The sequence below is a fragment of the Triturus cristatus genome, chromosome 1_1 (genome assembly GCF_964204655.1).
Source record: "Triturus cristatus chromosome 1_1, aTriCri1.1, whole genome shotgun sequence".
NCBI lineage: Eukaryota > Metazoa > Chordata > Amphibia > Caudata > Salamandridae > Triturus > Triturus cristatus.
The window spans coordinates 67,540,304-67,558,620 of record NC_140579.1 but is presented as its reverse complement, the minus strand read 5'-3'; the positions used below and the strand labels follow the sequence as shown (position 1 = coordinate 67,558,620).

Genomic DNA, 18,317 nt, shown 5'->3' with positions numbered 1-18,317 from the left:
TCCTCTCCTGGGAGGTTTCCCTCCCTCTGTGAGAAGAAACAGAGGTTCCAATAGAGGAGTTAGACTGAATAGATCCCCTTGACAGAGATCTATCCTTTCTAACCCTGTTTCACGCCTACCAGGAGGAATGAAGGAAGTGGCATTATTGTCATCATCCTCATCCTAATGGTCAGTGTCCATCAGAGTCTGGTCATTGTCATCAGTCTGGTCAGCATTAGAGTTAGGGTCAGGCGAGTTTCCACCCCTGGACCCACCCTCAGGTGCTGCCCCACCCACACTGTCTCCATCCACAGGCCCACTAGGACTTGTGATATCATCCAGTTTCAGTATCTTTATGAGATGCTGGATGGATGGGCCTTTGCCTGTCTTCAGCTTCCTAATTGTACACAGGGACCTACGCTGACCAAAGGTGAGATCCTCATACTTATAGCGAAGGAGATCACTGGTTCCAGGTAGGGACTCAGTGGTTCCTGGATGGTTAGACATTACTAATGTGGTGTGGTGTATTGCACTACCTACACTAGTGTGGCCTACTAAACTCTCTTGAGTTGTAGAAAGGGTGTGCTATCCCTTAACACACAACTCTAAGTTCAGTAGAACTTACTTTAGCTAAACTTGATATTATATGTACCACAGGTACCTTTAGTGGTTTTCAGTTGATCAATTCAATTGAGATTATCTGGTAAAACAATAGCAAGCTGGAATCCCACAAGCTGCACACCAATGTGAGAAGGTGGCCTGATATATGCTGTCCACTAGTTCTAGTGGGCACCTTGTATCAGTCCAGACAACCCCTTATGGTGAATGGTTAAAGACAACCTTATAGGAAAACTATCCTAGTGGTAGCTATGGAGAGCAGCCTTCAGGCTAAGTCTTGAAGGAATGTAAAGCAGCTTGTTTTACCAGTCTATAATCTCTATGAATGATCAAATGAAAAGACAACCACACAAGGTATATATTCAAAATATATGTATTTAAGGTTAAAAACACCCCTCTAGTCTCTTTATCAGACTGGAGTTCGAAATACTAAAGTTACAAGTGATTAAGCATCAGTAAAAGCACAAATACACGTTTGAGCCCTAGGGACATACCAAACCATATACTAAAAAAGTGGTATAAGAACCACGACTGGAATAGGCACTAGGCCTATTGCCTCTAGATTCGCTGGGACCCCAAGGAACCACCCAAGGTAGGAACACAGGGGACCCACGGGAACTGTATGCAGTGTGGAAACACAACCGCGGGTTCCTATTACTTTCAATGGGGAATGTCGCGGTTGCAGACTTCATGGGACAGCTCGAATCCGGCTCGTGGACTTCATCGACGCCTCCTGGACCTCGTGGCTGAAGGGTCAAGATACCCATCAACTCACCTGAAGCACCCGACATCTGTGGGCATTGGTCCATCCTGCCCTAGGTCACTGGCAAGTGACCCAGACTCTGTCCCCTCTGCTTTCAGGTTCCTTACATCCTAGATCCATGCTTCGATCTCTCCGGACACTTCTCCTCTTCACGGCAGCAGCAGTTCTTTGCAGACTTCCATTGAAATCGACGACGTGACCCGACACCAAAAGACACCTATGCACCCGGCTTCCCTGGGTGAGGTAACGCGAGTACTCCGGTACATTCGTGGGTGCTATCCCTAGACCTTCCTAAGTCCAAGAGGGTTTGGTCCTGACTCGATTAGAAGTGTCCCTAATCTTTAAAATTCCAACTGCGACATTCCCCATAGAAAGTAATAGGAACCCGCGGTTGTGTTTCCACACTGCATACAGTTCCCGTGGGTCCTCTGTGTTCCTACCTTGGGTGGTTCCTTGGGGTCCCAGCGATTCTAGAGGCAATAGACCTAGTGCCTATTCCAGTCGTGGTTCTTATACCACTTTTTTAGAATATGGTTTGGTACGCCCCTAGGGCTCAAACGTGTATTTGTGCTTTTACTGATGCTTAATCACTTGTAACTTTAGTACTTCGAACTCAAGTCTCATAAAGAGACTAGAGGGGTGTGTTTAACCTTAAATACATATATTTTGAATATATACCTTGTGTGGTTGTCTTTTCATTTGATCATTCAAGAGATTATAGACTGGTAAAACAAGCTGCTTTACATTCCTTCAAGACTTAGCCTGAAGGCTGCTCTCCATAGCTACCACTAGGATAGATTTCATATAAGGTTGTCTTTAACCATTCACCATAAGGGGTTGTTTGGACTGATACAAGGTTCCCACTAGAACTAGTGGACAGCATATATCAGGCCACCTTCTCACAAGTCCCACGGACGAACAGCCATCAACCCCGTGTTCGGGGAAGGGCAAGGAGAAGGAGAAGAGGAAGAGGAAGACTGGGTTCAGAACTCAGGACGACTGGATCATCATCAAAGAGTTGATAGAACACCATCAACAACTGTTCGTCACCTCCACTGCGGTACTGGCAACCCAAACGGAAATAAGGCAGTCCATCGTCACCAACGTCAATGCAGTCGGAGTGTCGAGGAGGTCAATGGAGGAGGTCAAGAGGCGCTGGCATGAAGTGCACAGCCAAACCAAGGAGAAGTTCACCACCAACAGGAAGGCAGCAACGGCGACTGGAGGTGGGCCTCCTGCACCACAGGAGCAGCTGGGTGAGCTGGAGCACATGGTGGCCACAGTCATCAGTGTGGAGACGGTTGCAGGAGTTGGGGGCCTGGACACAGCTCAAAATGACCTGACTCAACAGCAACAGGGTGAGTAACCACCAGGGATGGGGACGTGAGGAGATGGGCACAATGGCACACATGCACAATTATGTGTAGCACACTGCACACCCACAATGACTGTGGAACATGTCCCTGATACCCTTGGCACACTGCATCACACATAGGAACACCAAGTAGGCCCCCGTCCACTATGTGCACATATTGGCCTCCTCCAAATAACCAACGACACAACCCAGCCATGCACATGTGATGAATACAGAAAAGCAGTGGCTGTGTGAGCCACACTGACTATGCAAGTGACACTGCATGACCAATAGCATGGCTGCAGCCAATATTCATGACATGGTGCACGATTCGACATGGAGGGGGCCCAGTGTGGATCACATCCGTAAAGGAGCAGGTCACACTCTGACTTATCCACGTGCACCCACAACCCATGCCTTCCAATACACGCAGCAGACGAACAATGCACAAGACCAAAAAATCTGTCCAAGAGCACATATGACCCAAGTCGCAAACATTTCCGTCCCCGAAAAGCACAGAATTCAAAGGCACACCGCCTCAAAGGGATAAGGGTACACGAAATCCGAGCTGCAGGGGAAATTCCCCCACAATGCATCACACACACATAGCAATCACAGAACATCAGCAATGACGGCAATGTGGTTTAAAGTGCAACACCTACACCACAGGACAGAGGACACAACAGGTTCCGCTTGTGCGTAGAAACTGGCCACTCACATCTGACATTGACTGACATTGTGAGATGATAATGTACGGGTACTACCACACATCCGTCATGTTGTCGAAAATCCCACTATCTGCCATCAAATAGCCAGCTCCACCAAAACAGTCACAATGTGCCTTGTCATGCAGTCTGTATGTAAACATCTGCAAAGCATCAACATACATGGAACACACTGTTAACCTGCATCTCCCCTTAACATTGCAGAGAGACAATCAACACTTACTGCAGAGCAGACCACAAACCCCATCATTGATGATGTAGAGGACAACCTGCACATATGTCAAGACACCCTTCAAAGGATAATGGACAGCCTCCGCATCCCACCCCCAGGAGCAGGGCAGGCCAGCTGCCTCGAGGTGACCCCCCCACCTGCACACACCACACAGCAGGAAAAACACACAACCACGGCTGTCTCCCAGGACCCCCACGAACAATACATGAAATTTCAACGCTGTGTGTTGGGTTGCCAGGTGGAGTTGGCAGATCAGCTGCGGGTGGGTTTCGAGCTTGTGGGAGCCAAACTCAAGGCCATATATGGTTGTCTGAGTCCCATCAGGGACCACGTAAGTCCCTCACGGACACCCCCTGTCCGCACCATGCTCACCGACAATCCTTGGCTGACTTCGCTGGGGCCATTACTCGGATACAGGAACTCTCCAGTCAGACAGGCACCAGCGATGACAGCACAGAGTTGGCACAGATGCAGAGGACAATGGAGACCATGGAGCAGATGCAGGCTGGAAGTATGGCTGTCACGTCTGAACACCAGCGAGATGTAGCTGGGATCTTCCATGCCCTGCAGTTCATCATCCTGCCATTGCTGCCACTGAGCCAGTCCCAGATAACTGCAGCGGGAACTTTGACACACACATCTCCGACCCCTGATATGTCAGTGGCACCCAGTGATGCAGCCCCATCACCCTTGCACCCTATTGTGTCAGTGGCACCCAGTGATGCAGCCCCTTCACCTTCGCACCCTGATGTGTCAGTAGCACCCAGTTATGCAGCCATTACACCGCCACACACACCGGACACAGAAGAAGTATCAGAGGAGTAAGATGTGGATGGTAATTACTGTGTGAGGAAGGAGGTAGTAGCATCCATCACCGCCAGATGGCCTGTCCCTGCCTGGTTCAGCCCTATGCATCATGCCCTGGGACAACACCTCCCACTGTCCCCCGGAATACTCTGCGACATCCACCCGGACCCGGACATGGACTGCCACATCTACACTGCTTGACAATTACACAGCAATCCTGCTGCGGACTGCACTCTCCCTCTTCCCAATCACTGTACAATCCCCAAAGGACTCTGGTTGGCCCACCACTGGGCTTCCATGTTATGTGGGCTTGGATGGCCATGTACAGCCCCAGCTCCATCAACCACCAGAATGTGAATAAAACATTCTAAGTCACACAGATGTGTCTTCACTATGTACAATCACGCATGGAAGTATGGCTGGATCTAGGGACAATGTTTGCACATGAAGGTACACCGTGGTAACTGACATCTATGCACATGTCTATCCCTGAGACACATGGCCAATTGGATGACTGTGAGGTGAGTAATAACTGTGTCCCCATTGCACATTAACAGCAATCTCACAACCCCCCAACGTAGGCACGCGTCCACGTATTGAATAGGGCTGTGTGTAGGAATGACTAAATCGGTAGCAGGCCAGGAGTGGTGTCCTACATCACGTGACAACAGAACTTCATGTCGCATACCTACTCACACACATCTGTGAGGACACATTCTGTCATGATTTATGACATTGCTCCACATGGTCAGAGGTTGGACACCATACTCACATTGCTGAAGACACGTAAGTGCACAGGTCTGCCAGCAACTATCCCAAGACAATGTCTGGCTCCCAGAGGTGGAGCTGTCAAAAGGGACCCACCCCCATTGTACATGCGTCAGTCAGACCCTCCCTGCGTAGGGACGATGCTCATTGTGGCACACGAGTGGTCAATCTAATCAACACTCATCACAGTTAGATACCAGTGAAGTTGCGCAGACTTTATTGGCATGTGCGTGTCAGTGCGGACAAAGCAACAGCCACAACATGCAGGGACATGCTTAAGACACTTACACGCAGCATGGGAACCTTTCAAGGTGCAGGAAATGGGGAGGCAGAGCTGAACACCAATCATTACGGATGGCAGTGGTCTCAGCCCACCTTACCTTGCTGGACGAGTGATGTGTTGTTTGGCGTCTGCCCATTGCCCCGTGTGAGGGGCACGACATACAGCCCATGGGGTCTGCATAGTGCTCTGCCACCGGACTGCGCTGACTGTCTGCTCTGCTGACAGTGATCAGGTGAAAGGGTCTGACAAGGTCACATGTCGTGCTACGTTGCCATGTGTGTGCTCTCCCCCCAGCAGTGTGTTTAAATTGGTAACGTTGTCAAACGACGCTGTGCTGCTCCGACAATGGAACTGCATTACCTTGCACAAGGTGTGTGTACACACGCGTAGTTCCACGCACATGCATGAGTCCAGACGAAGGCAGACATGTCCTCGGTTGTGGTGGGACATGTGAGCATTGTCCACGATGCAACAAGGTTTTGGGATCTGTGCTCTGGGTGACAATACGATGTGGCTGCAGGAACGTAGTTACGCGTCCTTGAATGCCAGCGCAGCCTCATGTGCAATGTGTTCCAATAGTACGTCGTTGTCGGGTTCAAGGAACACCAGGGTGAGCCAATCCATTAACTGGCCCTGGCAGATGTGCTTAGTCCACGCCGTTTCCCCAATCCGCAACACAGCCCAATAGGGGAACGCCTCGATGTGGTCACTGCACATGAGCAGTTGTGCAATCTCCCATGCACAACTGCCAGCACATACGCCAAAGACCAGTGCATCCCATGCACGGCTATCCCGGTGACACTCCTGTTTGTGGGCCAACAGGGGGCGCACTGTCATGTCACAGTCCAATTCAGCTACCGTTGCCTTGGATAGGCAGACCTCCATGGGCCACTCGAATGTGCATGATCGACAGTGGAACCAGGGCTGGAGGCAGGTGACGTAGGCAAGACGGAAACTCAGACGGAAACTGATTCGCAACACTGCCATTGGCAGGGATCCCAACAGATGCAGCATTCGTGCACAGTACAGTCCCACGTGACAGGCGTTGTGCATGTGCCCGGGAATGCCTGCCATTGCATTTGATGGGCTCGTGGCACCGGCACTCCTCAGACCGGTGGAAGTTCGGTAGACGATATGCCACAGCTCTGGGCAATGAGTCGTATGTGTGCGACGTTTGGACATATGGGTAGTTTTTAACTTATGTGTCAAGGGCATCCCTTGCAGGTGTGGGTTGTGCAGGGACAAGTGTGTGTGGGGTGTGGGCACGTTGGTGTTTCATTAGCGCACTTCGTGGTGTGGGAGTCGTCGGAGGCTGGCATGGTATCTCACACAGGGTGTGCCAGCCGCATTCAGGACCAAGGTTGGGGGTTCGGTTGGCCTTCAGCCTTGTGTGTTGAGACAAAGGGGCTTTCATTCCTGATATGAATCTGACTACTGCTTGTATGTCTTGAATGTGATGTGGACTTCGCACTGACTTTGATGCCAGGCCTGTGATTTGGGGTGCACAGGTTTTGAGACACACGCAGCTGTTGGCTTGTTTGCATGAGCCAAGGGCCCGATTGGCCTTGCGCTCCTTGTTCTGTCTTTCTCTTACTCTCTCTTTCTTTCTTTCTCTCTCTCTTTCTCTCTCTCCCTGTCCTTTGATGAGTGCCTGACACACCTTCTTATCTTGGATATTGTCTTGCAGGCTGTGAGTCACAGATTGTCCAGGGATACCCCGCCATGACTCTTCAAAATAGTTGTTCGGAGACAATTGTGGATGTGACATTTAGTTTGGTCTTTCAATGGTGGATATATGAATCAGGATTTCAGTGCTCACATATATGTTGATTGTTGCAAATGTGTGCTTTTGTTCATGTTTTCGTGCCGTCGATGTGCAGTGGATTGGTCAGGGGGAGCTGGGGGGTATCCGGGGTGAGTCCCGGGGGAGAGGGGGGGGGCTCCTGGGGGTGGTGGGTGTTGTGGCCCTCTTGGGTGTCCGGCACGCATGTTCCGTGGCTCCATGGCATCTTTGTTCTTCAGGTGTGGCTCTGGGCTGGGCTCTCTTTTCTGGTGCAGGTTGTAGTCTGACTTTGCACCAGGTCGTAGCAGGTGTTAGTTTCCTGATGCTTACACATCTTATCGCATGTTTTGTGATCTTATCGCACATCTGGCTGGTCGTTGAGAATGTTGCGGTGTGGTGATGTTGCGGCTTTGTGCACGGGAATGCCTACTCTGCATCTCATTAGCGATAGTTGCCAGGGTCATCTGTGGCGATGTTTTTTGAGGATGCTATCGCCGGAAAACTGGTGATATCGGCTGTTTGCACCAGCTTGTGAATGGGGCGGTAAATGTATCGCGACTTTCGCTGCGATAAAATGCTGATAACTCGGCGATAGCTCCTTGAGAATGTGCACCTCTGTTTTCCAGAATTTTAGCACCAACAGGGACCAAGCGCATGCATCTACACTGAGCTAGTGCATGCACCTGCACTTAACTAATGCATGCATCTACACTGACCTAGCTCATGCACCTACTCTGGCCTAGTGCATAAACCTACACTGACCTAGTGCATACATCTACACTAACCTAGTGCATGCACCTGCACTTACCTAGCACATGCACCTACACTGACCTAGCACATGGACGTACACTGACCTAGCGCATGCACCTACTCTGGCCTAGTGCATAAACCTACACTGACCTAGTGCATACATCTACACTAACCTAGCGCATGCACCTGCACTTACCTAGCACATGCACCTACACTGACCTAGCATATGCACCTACACTGACCTACCGCATGCACCTACACTGACCTAGCACCTGCACCTAAACTGACCTAGCATATGCACCTACACTAACCTAGCACACTCACCTACACTGACCCACCACATGCACCTACACTGACCTAACACATGTACCTACACTGATGTAACTGATGTGGTAATACTGCATGTGACAACCCTGTATGTGGTAATACTGCATGTGGTTATGCTGCACATGGCAATACTGCATGTGGTAATACTGCATGTGTTAATCCTGTATGTGGTAATACCGCATGTGGTAATCCTGCATGTGGTAATACTGCATGTGGTAATTCTACATGTGGTTATGCTGCATGTGGTAATACTGCATGTGGTAATCCTGCATGTGGCTAAACTGCATGTGGTAATATTGCATGTGGCTGAACTGCATGTGGTTATGCTGCATGTGGTAATACTGCACGTGGTTATGCTGTACTGCATGCGGTAATACTGCATGTGGTAATACTGCATGTGGTAATACTGCATATGGTTATGCTGCATGTTATGTTATGTTATGTTATGTTATGTTATGTTAGCTGGTGTTTTATTGAGCGCTCAGCTACTCTAGCAGAGTGTCCCGGCGCTATCATAACAGCAGAGCCCCGGCGAAATAGAGGAGACTTATTGGCCGAACAGCCTAGTTTTGAGCTCCTTTCTGAACGACAGTAAGCTCTCGCTCTTTCTTAAGGATAGTGGGAGGGCATTCCAGGCCCGGTGCGCAAGATATTTAAAAGACCGCCCACCGATCCGAGCACGCCTAATTGCCGGGACCGTGGTCAAAGACAATGACGCTGAACGCAAGTCTCTGGAAGGCAGATGAAAACCAATTCTCTTCCTCAAATAGATGGCACCAGTGCCATGAAGTGCCTTAAGCGCCATAGTGAGAGCCTTAAACTCAATGCGTTTCTGAATTGGCAACCAGTGAAGAGACTCCAACAGTCCCGTAGCATGGGAGCGATGGCCGAGGCCAAAGATTGCCCGTGCGGCCGAGTTCTGCACTACCTGCAGGCGTGAAAGAAGGTACTTCGGAAGACCCAGGTAAAGGATGTTAGCGTAGTCCAGCCTTGATCCTATCATAGCTTGCACCGTGGTTTTCCTATGGGCAATGGATAGGAAAGGGAGGAATTTCCTTAGCATTTTCAGTATCCCAAAACACTGACCGACCAGGCTCAGAATCTGTGCTTTAAGAGTAAGACAATTGTTCATCCTAACACCAAGATTCCTAGCCACCGAGGCCACAGCGGAAGGAGGAAACATATCCGCCGGCCACCAGGACTTCCAAAAGGGATTCGGAGGACAGCCGAAGAAAAGAACCTCAGATTTGTCCGAGTTGCATTTCAACTGGTTAAGTTGAAACCAGGCAAAAACCGCACCCAAACAGCTTTTAATGCGATCCCCGTTAAAGTCCATGTTTTTTCCGCATGTGAAGAGAAGCTGAGTGTCATCAGCGTACGAGACAATCTGGGCGCCAAATGACTCAGCCAGCGCCGCCAAGGGAACATATATATGTTGAAAATGTGGCTAAACTGCATGTGGTAATACTGCATGTGGCTAAACTGCCTGTGGTTATGCTGCATGTGGTAATACTGCATGTGGTTATGCTGTACTGCATGTGGTAATACTGCACGTGGTTATGTTGGATGTGGCTAAACTGCATGTGGTAATACTGTATGTGGTTATGTTGGATGTGGCTAAACTGCATGTGGTAATACTGCATGTGGTAATCCTGCATGTGGTAATCCTGCATGTGGTAATCCTGCATGTGGTAATCTTGCATGTGGTAATACTGCACGTGGAAATACTGCATGTGGTTATGCTGCATGTGGTAATCCTCCATGTGGCTATACTGTATGTGGTAATACTGCATGTGGTAATCCTGCATGTGGTAATCCTGCATGTGGTTATACTGCATGTGGTAATACTACACGTGGTTATACTGCATGTGGTAATACTGCATGTGGTAATCCTGCATGTGGCTAAACTGCATGTGGTTATGCTGTACTGCATGTGGTAATACTGCACGTGGTTATGTTGGATGTGGCTAAACTGCATGTGGTAATACTGTATGTGGTTAAGTTGAATGTGGCTAAACTGCATGTGGTAATCCTGCATGTGGTAATCCTGCATGTGGTAATGCTGCATTTGGAAATACTGCATGTGGTTATGCTGCATGTGGTAATACTGCATGTGGTAATACTGCATGTGGTAATCCTGCATGTGGCTATACTGTATGTGGTAATACTATATGTGGTAATACTGCATGTGGTAATACTGCATGTGGTAATACTGCATGTGGCAATACTACATGTGGTTATGCTGCATGTGGCTAAACTGCATGTGGCTAAACTGCATGTGGTTATGCTGCATGTGGTTATGCTGCATGTGGTAATACTGCATGTGGTAATCCTACACATGGTTATGTTGGATGTGGCTAAACTGCATGTGGTAATACCGTATGTGGTTATGTTGGATGTGGCTAACTGCGTGTGGTAATCCTGCATGTGGTAATCCTGCATGTGGTAATACTGCATGTGGTAATACTGCATGTGGAAATACTGCATGTGGAAATTACGCATGTGGTTATGCTGCATGTGGTAATACTGCATGTGATGATCCTGCATGTGGCTATACTGTATGTGGTAATACTACATGTGGTAATTCTGCATGTAGCTAAAATGCATTTGGTAATACTGTATGTGGTAATACAGTATGTGGTAATACTGCATGTGTTAATACTGCATGTGGTAATCCTACAGGGCGGTGGAGTTCAGTAAAATATTCTGGCTCACCCCAGTAGTGTTTTGACAGGGTGGTGGAGTCCAGTAAGATATTGTGGCTCAGCCCCTGTAGTGTTTCTACAGGGCGGTGGAGTTCAGTGAGAGATTCTGCCTCAGCCCCTGTAGTGTTTCTGACAGGGTGGTGGAGTCCAGTGAGATATTCTGGCTCAGCCCCTGTAGTGTTTTGACAGGGCGGTGGAGTTCAATGAGATATTCTGGCTCAGCCCCTGTAGTGTTTCTACAGGGCGGTGGAGTTCAGTGAGATATTCTGGCTCAGCCCCAGTAGTGTTTCTGACAGGGCCGTGGAGTCCAGTAAGATATTCTGGCTCAGCCCTTGTAGGTGTTTCTGACAGGGCGGTGGAGATCAGTGAGATATTCAGGCTCAGCCCCTATAGTGTTTCTGACAGGGCGGTGGAGTTCAGTGAGATATTCTGGCTCAGCCCCTGTAGTATTTCTACAGGGCGGTGGAGTTCAGTAAGATATTCTGGCTCAGCCCTAGTAGTGTTCCTACAGGGCGGTGGAGTTCAGTGAGATATTCTGGCTCAGCCCCTGTAGTGTTTTGACAGGGCGGTGGGGTTCAATGAGATATTCTGGCTCAGCCCCTGTAGTGTTTCTGACAGGGCGGTGGAGTTCAGTAAGATATTCTGGCTCAGCCCCAGTAGTGTTCCTACAGGGCGGTGGAGTTCAGTGAGATATTCTGGCTCAGCCCCTGTAGTGTTTCTGAGAGGGCAGTGGAGTTCAGTGAGATGTTCTGGCTCACCCCCAATAGTGTTCCTACAGGGCGGTGGAGTCCAGTGAGATATTCTGGCTCAGCCCCTGTAGTGTTTCTACAGGGCGGTGGAGTTCAGTGAGATATTCTGGCTCAGCCCCAGTAGTGTTTCTGACAGGGTGATGGAGATCAGTGAGATATTTTGGCGCAGCCCCTGTAGTGTTTCTGACAAGGCGGTGGAGTTCAGTGAGATGTTCTGGCTCAACCCCAATAGTGTTCCTACAGGGTGGCGGATTGCAGTGAGATATTCTGGCTTAGCCCCTGTAGTGTTTCTACAGGGCGGTGGAGTTCAGTGAGATATTCTGGCTCAGCCCCTGTAGTGTTTCTACAGGGCGGTGGAGTTCAGTGAGATATTCTGGCTCAGCCCCTGTAGTATTTCTACAGGGCGGTGGAGTTCAATTAGATATTCTGGCTCAGCCCCTGTAGGGTTTCTACAGGGCGGTGGAGTTCAGTGAGATATTCTGGCTCAGCCCCTGTAGTGTTTCTACAGGGCGGTGGAGTTCAGTGAGATATTCTGGCTCAGCCCCTGTAGTGTTTCTACAGGGCGGTGGAGTTCAGTGAGATATTCTGGCTCAGCCCCTGTAGTGTTTCTGACAGGGCGGTGGAGTTCAGTGAGATATTCTGGCTCAGCCCCTGTAGTGTTTCTGACAGGGTGTTGGAGTTCAGTGAGATATTCTGGCTCAGCCCCTGTAGTGTTTCTACAGGGCGGTGGAGTTCAGTGAGATATTCTGGCTCAGCCCCTGTAGTATTTCTACAGGGCGGTGGAGTTCAGTGAGATATTCTGGCTCAGCCCCAGTAGTGTTCGTACAGGGCGGTGGAGTTCAGTGAGATATTCTGGCTCAGCCCCTGTAGTGTTTCTGACAGGGCGGTGGAGTTCAGTGAGATGTTCTGGCTTACCCCCAATAGTGTTCCTACAGGGCGGTGGAGTCAAGTGAGATATTCTGGCTCAGCCCCAGTAGTGTTCCTACAGGGCGGTGGAGTTCAGTGAGATATTCTGGCTCAGCCCCTGTAGTGTTTCTGACAGGGTGTTGGAGCTCAGTAAGATATTCTGGCTCAGCCCCTGTAGTGTTTCTGACAGGGCGGTGGAGTCCAGTGAGATATTCAGGCTCAGCCCCTGTAGTGTTTCTGACAGGGCGGTGGAGTTCAGTGAGATATTCAGGCTCAGCCCCAGTAGTGTTTCTGACAGGGCGGTGGAGTCCAGTAAGATATTCTGGCTCAGCCCCTGTAGTGTTTCTGACAGGGCGGTGGAGTTCAGTGAGATATTCTGACTCAGCCCGCAATAGTGTTCCTACCGGGCAGTGGAGTCAAGTGAGATATTCTGGCTCAGCCCCTGTAGTGTTTCTACAGGACGGTGGAGTTCAGTAAGATATTCTGGCTCAGCCCCTGTAGTGTTTCTGACAGGGCGGTGGAGTTCAGTGAGATGTTCTGGCTCACCCCCAATAGTGTTCCTACATGGCGGTGGAGTCCAGTGAGATATTCTGGCTCAGCCCCTGTAGTGTTTCTACAGGGCGGTGGAGTTCAGTGAGATATACTGGCTCAGCCCGTGTAGTGTTTCTGACAGGGCGGTGGAGTTCAGTGAGATATTCTGGCTCAGTCCCAATAGTGTTCCTACAGGGCGGTGGAGTCCAGTGAGATATTGTGGCTCAGCCCCTGTAGTGTTTCTACAGGGCGGTGGAGTCCAGTGAGATATTCTGGCTCAGCCCCTGTAGTGTTTCTACAGGGCGGTGGAGTTCAGTGAGACATTCTGGCTCAGCCCCTGTAGTATTTCTACAGGGCGGTGGAGTTCAGTGAGATATTCTGGCTCAGCCCCTGTAGTGTTTCTACAGGGCGGTGGCGTTCAGTGAGATATTCTGGCTCAGCCCCTGTAGTGTTTCTACAGGGCGGTGGAGTTCAGTGAGATATTCTGGCTCAGCCCCGGTAGTGTTTCTACAGGGCGGTGGAGTTCAGTGAGATATTCTGGCTCAGCCCCTGTAGTGTTTCTGACAGGGCGGTGGAGTTCAGTGAGATATTCTGGCTCAGCCCCTGTAGTGTTTCTGACAGGGTGTTGGAGTTCAGTGAGATATTCTGGCTCAGACCCTGTAGTGTTTCTACAGGGCGGTGGAGTTCAGTGAGATATTCTGGCTCAGCCCCAGTAGTGTTCCTACAGGGCGGTGAAGTTCAGTGAGATATTCTGGCTCAGCCCCTGTAGTGTTTCTGACAGGGCGGTGGAGTTCAGTGAGATGTTCTGGCTCACCCCCAATAGTGTTCCTACAGGGCGGTGGAGTCCAGTGAGATATTCTGGCTCAGCCCCAGTAGTGTTCCTACAGGGCGGTGGAGTTCAGTGAGATATTCTGGCTCAGACCCTGTAGTGTTTCTGACAGGGTGTTGGAGCTCAGTAAGATATTCTGGCTCAGCCCCTGTAGTGTTTCTGACAGGGCGGTGGAGTCCAGTGAGATATTCAGGCTCAGCCCCTGTAGTGTTTCTGACAGGGCGGTGGAGTTCAGTGAGATATTCAGGCTCAGCCCCAGTAGTGTTTCTGACAGGGCGGTGGAGTCCAGTAAGATATTCTGGCTCAGCCCCTGTAGTGTTTCTGACAGGGCGGTGGAGTTCAGTGAGATATTCTGACTCAGCCCGCAATAGTGTTCCTACCGGGCGGTGGAGTCAAGTGAGATATTCTGGCTCAGCCCCTGTAGTGTTTCTACAGGACGGTGGAGTTCAGTAAGATATTCTGGCTCAGCCCCTGTAGTGTTTCTGACAGGGCGGTGGAGTTCAGTGTGATGTTCTGGCTCACCCCCAATAGTGTTCCTACATGGCGGTGGAGTCCAGTGAGATATTCTGGCTCAGCCCCTGTAGTGTTTCTACAGGGCGGTGGAGTTCAGTGAGATATACTGTCTCAGCCCGTGTAGTGTTTCTGACAGGGCGGTGGAGTTCAGTGAGATATTCTGGCTCAGTCCCAATAGTGTTCCTACAGGGCAGTGGAGTCCAGTGAGATATTGTGGCTCAGCCCCTGTAGTGTTTCTACAGGGCGGTGGAGTCCAGTGAGATATTCTGGCTCAGCCCCTGTAGTGTTTCTACAGGGCGGTGGAGTTCAGTGAGATATTCTGGCTCAGCCCCTGTAGTGTTTCTGACAGGGCGGTGGAGTTCAGTGAGATGTTCTGGCTCACCCCCAATAGTGTTCCTACAGGGCGGTGGAGTCCAGTGAGATATTCTGGCTCAGCCCCAGTAGTGTTCCTACAGGGCGGTGGAGTTCAGTGAGATATTCTGGCTCAGCCCCTGTAGTGTTTCTGACAGGGCGGTGGAGTTCAGGTAGATGTTCTGGCTCACCCCCAATAGTGTTCCTACAGGGCGGTGGAGTCCAGTGAGATATTCTGGCTTAGCCCCTGTAGTGTTCCTACAGGGCGGTGGAGTTCAGTGAGATATTCTGGCTGAGCCCCAGTAGTGTTTCTGACAGGGTGTTGGAGCTCAGTAAGATATTCTGGCTCAGCCCCTGTAGTGTTTCTGACAGGGCGCTGGAGTCCAGTGAGATATTCTGGCTCAGCCCCTGTAGTGTTTCTGACAGGGCGGTGGAGTCCAGTAAGATATTCTGGCTCAGCCCCTGTAGTGTTTTTGACAGGAGGTGGAGTTCAGTGAGATATTCAGGCTCAGCCCCTGTAGTGTTTCTGACAGGGCGGTGGAGTTCAGTGAGATATTCAGGCTCAGCCCCAGTAGTGTTTCTGACAGGGCGGTGGAGTCCAGTAAGATATTCTGGCTCAGCCCCTGTAGTGTTTCTCACAGGGCGGTGGAGTTCAGTGAGATATTCTGACTCAGCCCGCAATAGTGTTCCTACCGGGCGGTGGAGTCAAGTGAGATATTCTGGCTCAGCCCCTGTAGTGTTTCTACAGGACGGTGGAGTTCAGTAAGATATTCTGGCTCAGCCCCTGTAGTGTTTCTGACAGGGCGGTGGAGTTCAGTGAGATGTTCTGGCTCACCCCCAATAGTGTTCCTACATGGCAGTGGAGTCCAGTGAGATATTCTGGCTCAGCCCCTGTAGTGTTTCTACAGGGCGGTGGAGTTCAGTGAGATATTCTGGCTCAGCCCATGTAGTGTTTCTGACAGGGCGGTGGAGTTCAGTGAGATATTCTGGCTCAGACCCAATAGTGTTCCTACAGGGCGGTGGAGTCCAGTGAGATATTGTGGCTCAGCCCCTGTAGTGTTTCTACAGGGCGGTGGAGTTCAGTGAGATGTTCTGGCTCAGCCCCAATAGTGTTCCTACAGGGCGGTGGAGTTCAGTGAGATGTTCTGGCTCAGCCCCTGTAGTGTTTCTACAGGACGGTGGAGTTCAGTGAGATATTCTGGCTCAGCCCCTGTAGTGTTTCTGACTGGGCGTTGGAGTTCAGTGAGATATTCTGACTCAGCCCGCAATAGTGTTCCTACCGGGCGGTGGAGTCCAGTGAGATATTCTGGCTCAGCCCCTGTAGTGCTTCTACAGGACGGTGGAGTTCAGTGAGATATTCTGGCTCAGCCCCTGTAGTGTTTTGACAGGGCGGTGGAGTTCAGTGAGATATTCTGGCTAAGCCCCTGTAGTGTTTCTACAGGGCGGTGGAGTTCAGTGAGATATTCTGGCTCAGCCCCTGTAATGTTTCTACAGGGCGGTGGAGTTCATTGAGATATTCTGGCTCAGCCCCAATAGTGTTCCTACAGGGCGGTGGAGTTCAGTGAGATATTCTGGCTCAGCCCCTGTAGTGTTTCTACAGGGCGGTGGAGTTCATTGAGATATTCTGGCTCAGCCCCAATAGTGTTCCTACAGGGCGGTGGAGTCCAGTGAGATGTTCTGGCTCAGCCCTTGTAGTGTTTCTACAGGGCGGAGAAGTTCAGTGAGATGTTCTGGCTCAGCCCCAAAAGTGTTCCTACAGGGCGGTGGAGCTCAGTAAGATATTCTGGCTCAGCCCCTGTAGTGTTTCTGACAGGGCGGTTGAGTCCAGTGAGATATTCTGGCTCAGCCCCTGTAATGTTTCTGACAGGGCGGTGGAGTCCAGTGAGATATTCTGGCTCAGCCCCTGTAGTGTTTCTGACAGGGCGGTGGAGTTCAGTGAGATATTCAGGCTCAGCCCCAGTAGTGTTTCTGACAGGGCGGTGGAGTCCAGTAAGATATTCTGGCTCAGCCCCTGTAGTGTTTCTGACAGGAGGTGGAGTTCAGTGAGATATTCAGGCTCATCCCCAGTAGTGTTTCTGACAGGGCGGTGGAGTCCAGTAAGATATTCTGGCTCAGCCCCTGTAGTGTTTCTGACAGGGCGGTGGAGTTCAGTGAGATATTCTGACCCAGCCCGTAATAGTGTTCCTACCGGGCGGTGGAGTCCAGTGAGATATTCTGGCTCAGCCCCTGTAGTGTTTCTACAGGACGGTGGAGTTCAGTAAGATATTCTGGCTCAGCCCCTGTAGTGTTTCTGACAGGGCGGTGGAGTTCAGTGAGATGTTCTGGCTCACCCCCAATAGTGTTCCTACAGGGCGGTGGAGTCCAGTGAGATATTCTGGCTCAGCCCCTGTAGTGTTTCTACAGGGCGGTGGAGTTCAGTGAGATATTCTGGCTCAGCCCGTGTAGTGTTTCTGACAGGGCGGTGGAGTTCAGTGAGATATTCTGGCTCAGCCCCAATAGTGTTCCTACAGGGCGGTGGAGTCCAGTGAGATATTCTGGCTCAGCCCGTGTAGTGTTTCTACAGGGCGGTGGAGTTCAGTGAGATGTTCTGGCTCAGCCCCAATAGTGTTCCTACAGGGCGGTGGAGTCCAGTGAGATATTCTGGCTCAGCCCCTGTAGTGTTTCTACAGGGCGGTGGAGTTCAGTGAGATATTCTGGCTCAGCCCCTGCAGTGCTTCTGACAGGGCGGTGGAGTTCAGTGAGATATTCTGGCTCAGCCCCTGTAGTGTTTCTACAGGGCGGTGGAGTTCAGTGAGATATTCAGGCTCAGCCCCTGTAGTGTTTCTACAGGGCGGTGGAGTTCAGTGAGATATTCTGGCTCAGCCCCTGTAGTGCTTCTACAGGACGGTGGAGTTCAGTGAGATATTCTGGCACAGCCCCTGTAGTGTTTCTGACTGGGCGTTGGAGTTCAGTGAGATATTCTGACTCAGCCCGCAATAGTGTTCCTACCGGGCGGTGGAGTCCAGTGAGATATTCTGGCTCAGCCCATGTAGTGCTTCTACAGGACGGTGGAGTTCAGTGAGATATTCTGGCTCAGCCCCTGTAGTGTTTTGACAGGGCGGTGGAGTTCAGTGAGATATTCTGGCTCAGCACCTGTAGTGTTTCTACAGGGCGGTGGAGTTCAGTGAGATATTCTGGCTCAGCCCCTGTAGTGTTTCTACAGGGCGGTGGAGTTCATTGAGATATTCTGGCTCAGCCCCAATAGTGTTCCTACAGGGCGGGGGAGTTCAGTGAGATATTCTGGCTCAGCCCCTGTAGTGTTTCTACAGGGCGGTGGAGTTCAGTGAGATATTCTGGCTCAGCCC

The 18,317-nt window shown here is 50.6% G+C and overlaps 2 protein-coding genes across 2 annotated transcripts in view; both read left to right on the top strand.

The window, feature by feature from the left end:
• LOC146869433 (E3 ubiquitin-protein ligase TRIM39-like) overlaps nucleotides 1-18,317 on the top strand; it is a 106,695-nt gene that overhangs the window by 75,291 nt on the left and 13,087 nt on the right. The gene's annotated exons all lie outside the window — the stretch shown is intronic.
• Nucleotides 1,256-4,855, top strand: LOC146869434 (uncharacterized). Its single transcript, XM_085599836.1, has 2 exons — nucleotides 1,256-2,718; nucleotides 3,644-4,855. The coding sequence occupies exons 1-2, from the start codon at nucleotides 2,496-2,498 to the stop codon at nucleotides 4,216-4,218; spliced, it is 798 nt and encodes a 265-aa protein (XP_085455962.1). The 5' UTR covers nucleotides 1,256-2,495; the 3' UTR covers nucleotides 4,219-4,855.

Coding starts and splice junctions, on each gene's coding strand:
- LOC146869434 (XM_085599836.1), top strand. CDS start 2,496: ATGGAGGAGGTCAAGAGGCGCTGGCATGAAGTGCACAGCCAAACCAAG. Junction 2,719..3,643: donor CCTGACTCAACAGCAACAGG/GTGAGTAACCAC, acceptor TTAACATTGCAG/AGAGACAATCAACACTTACT.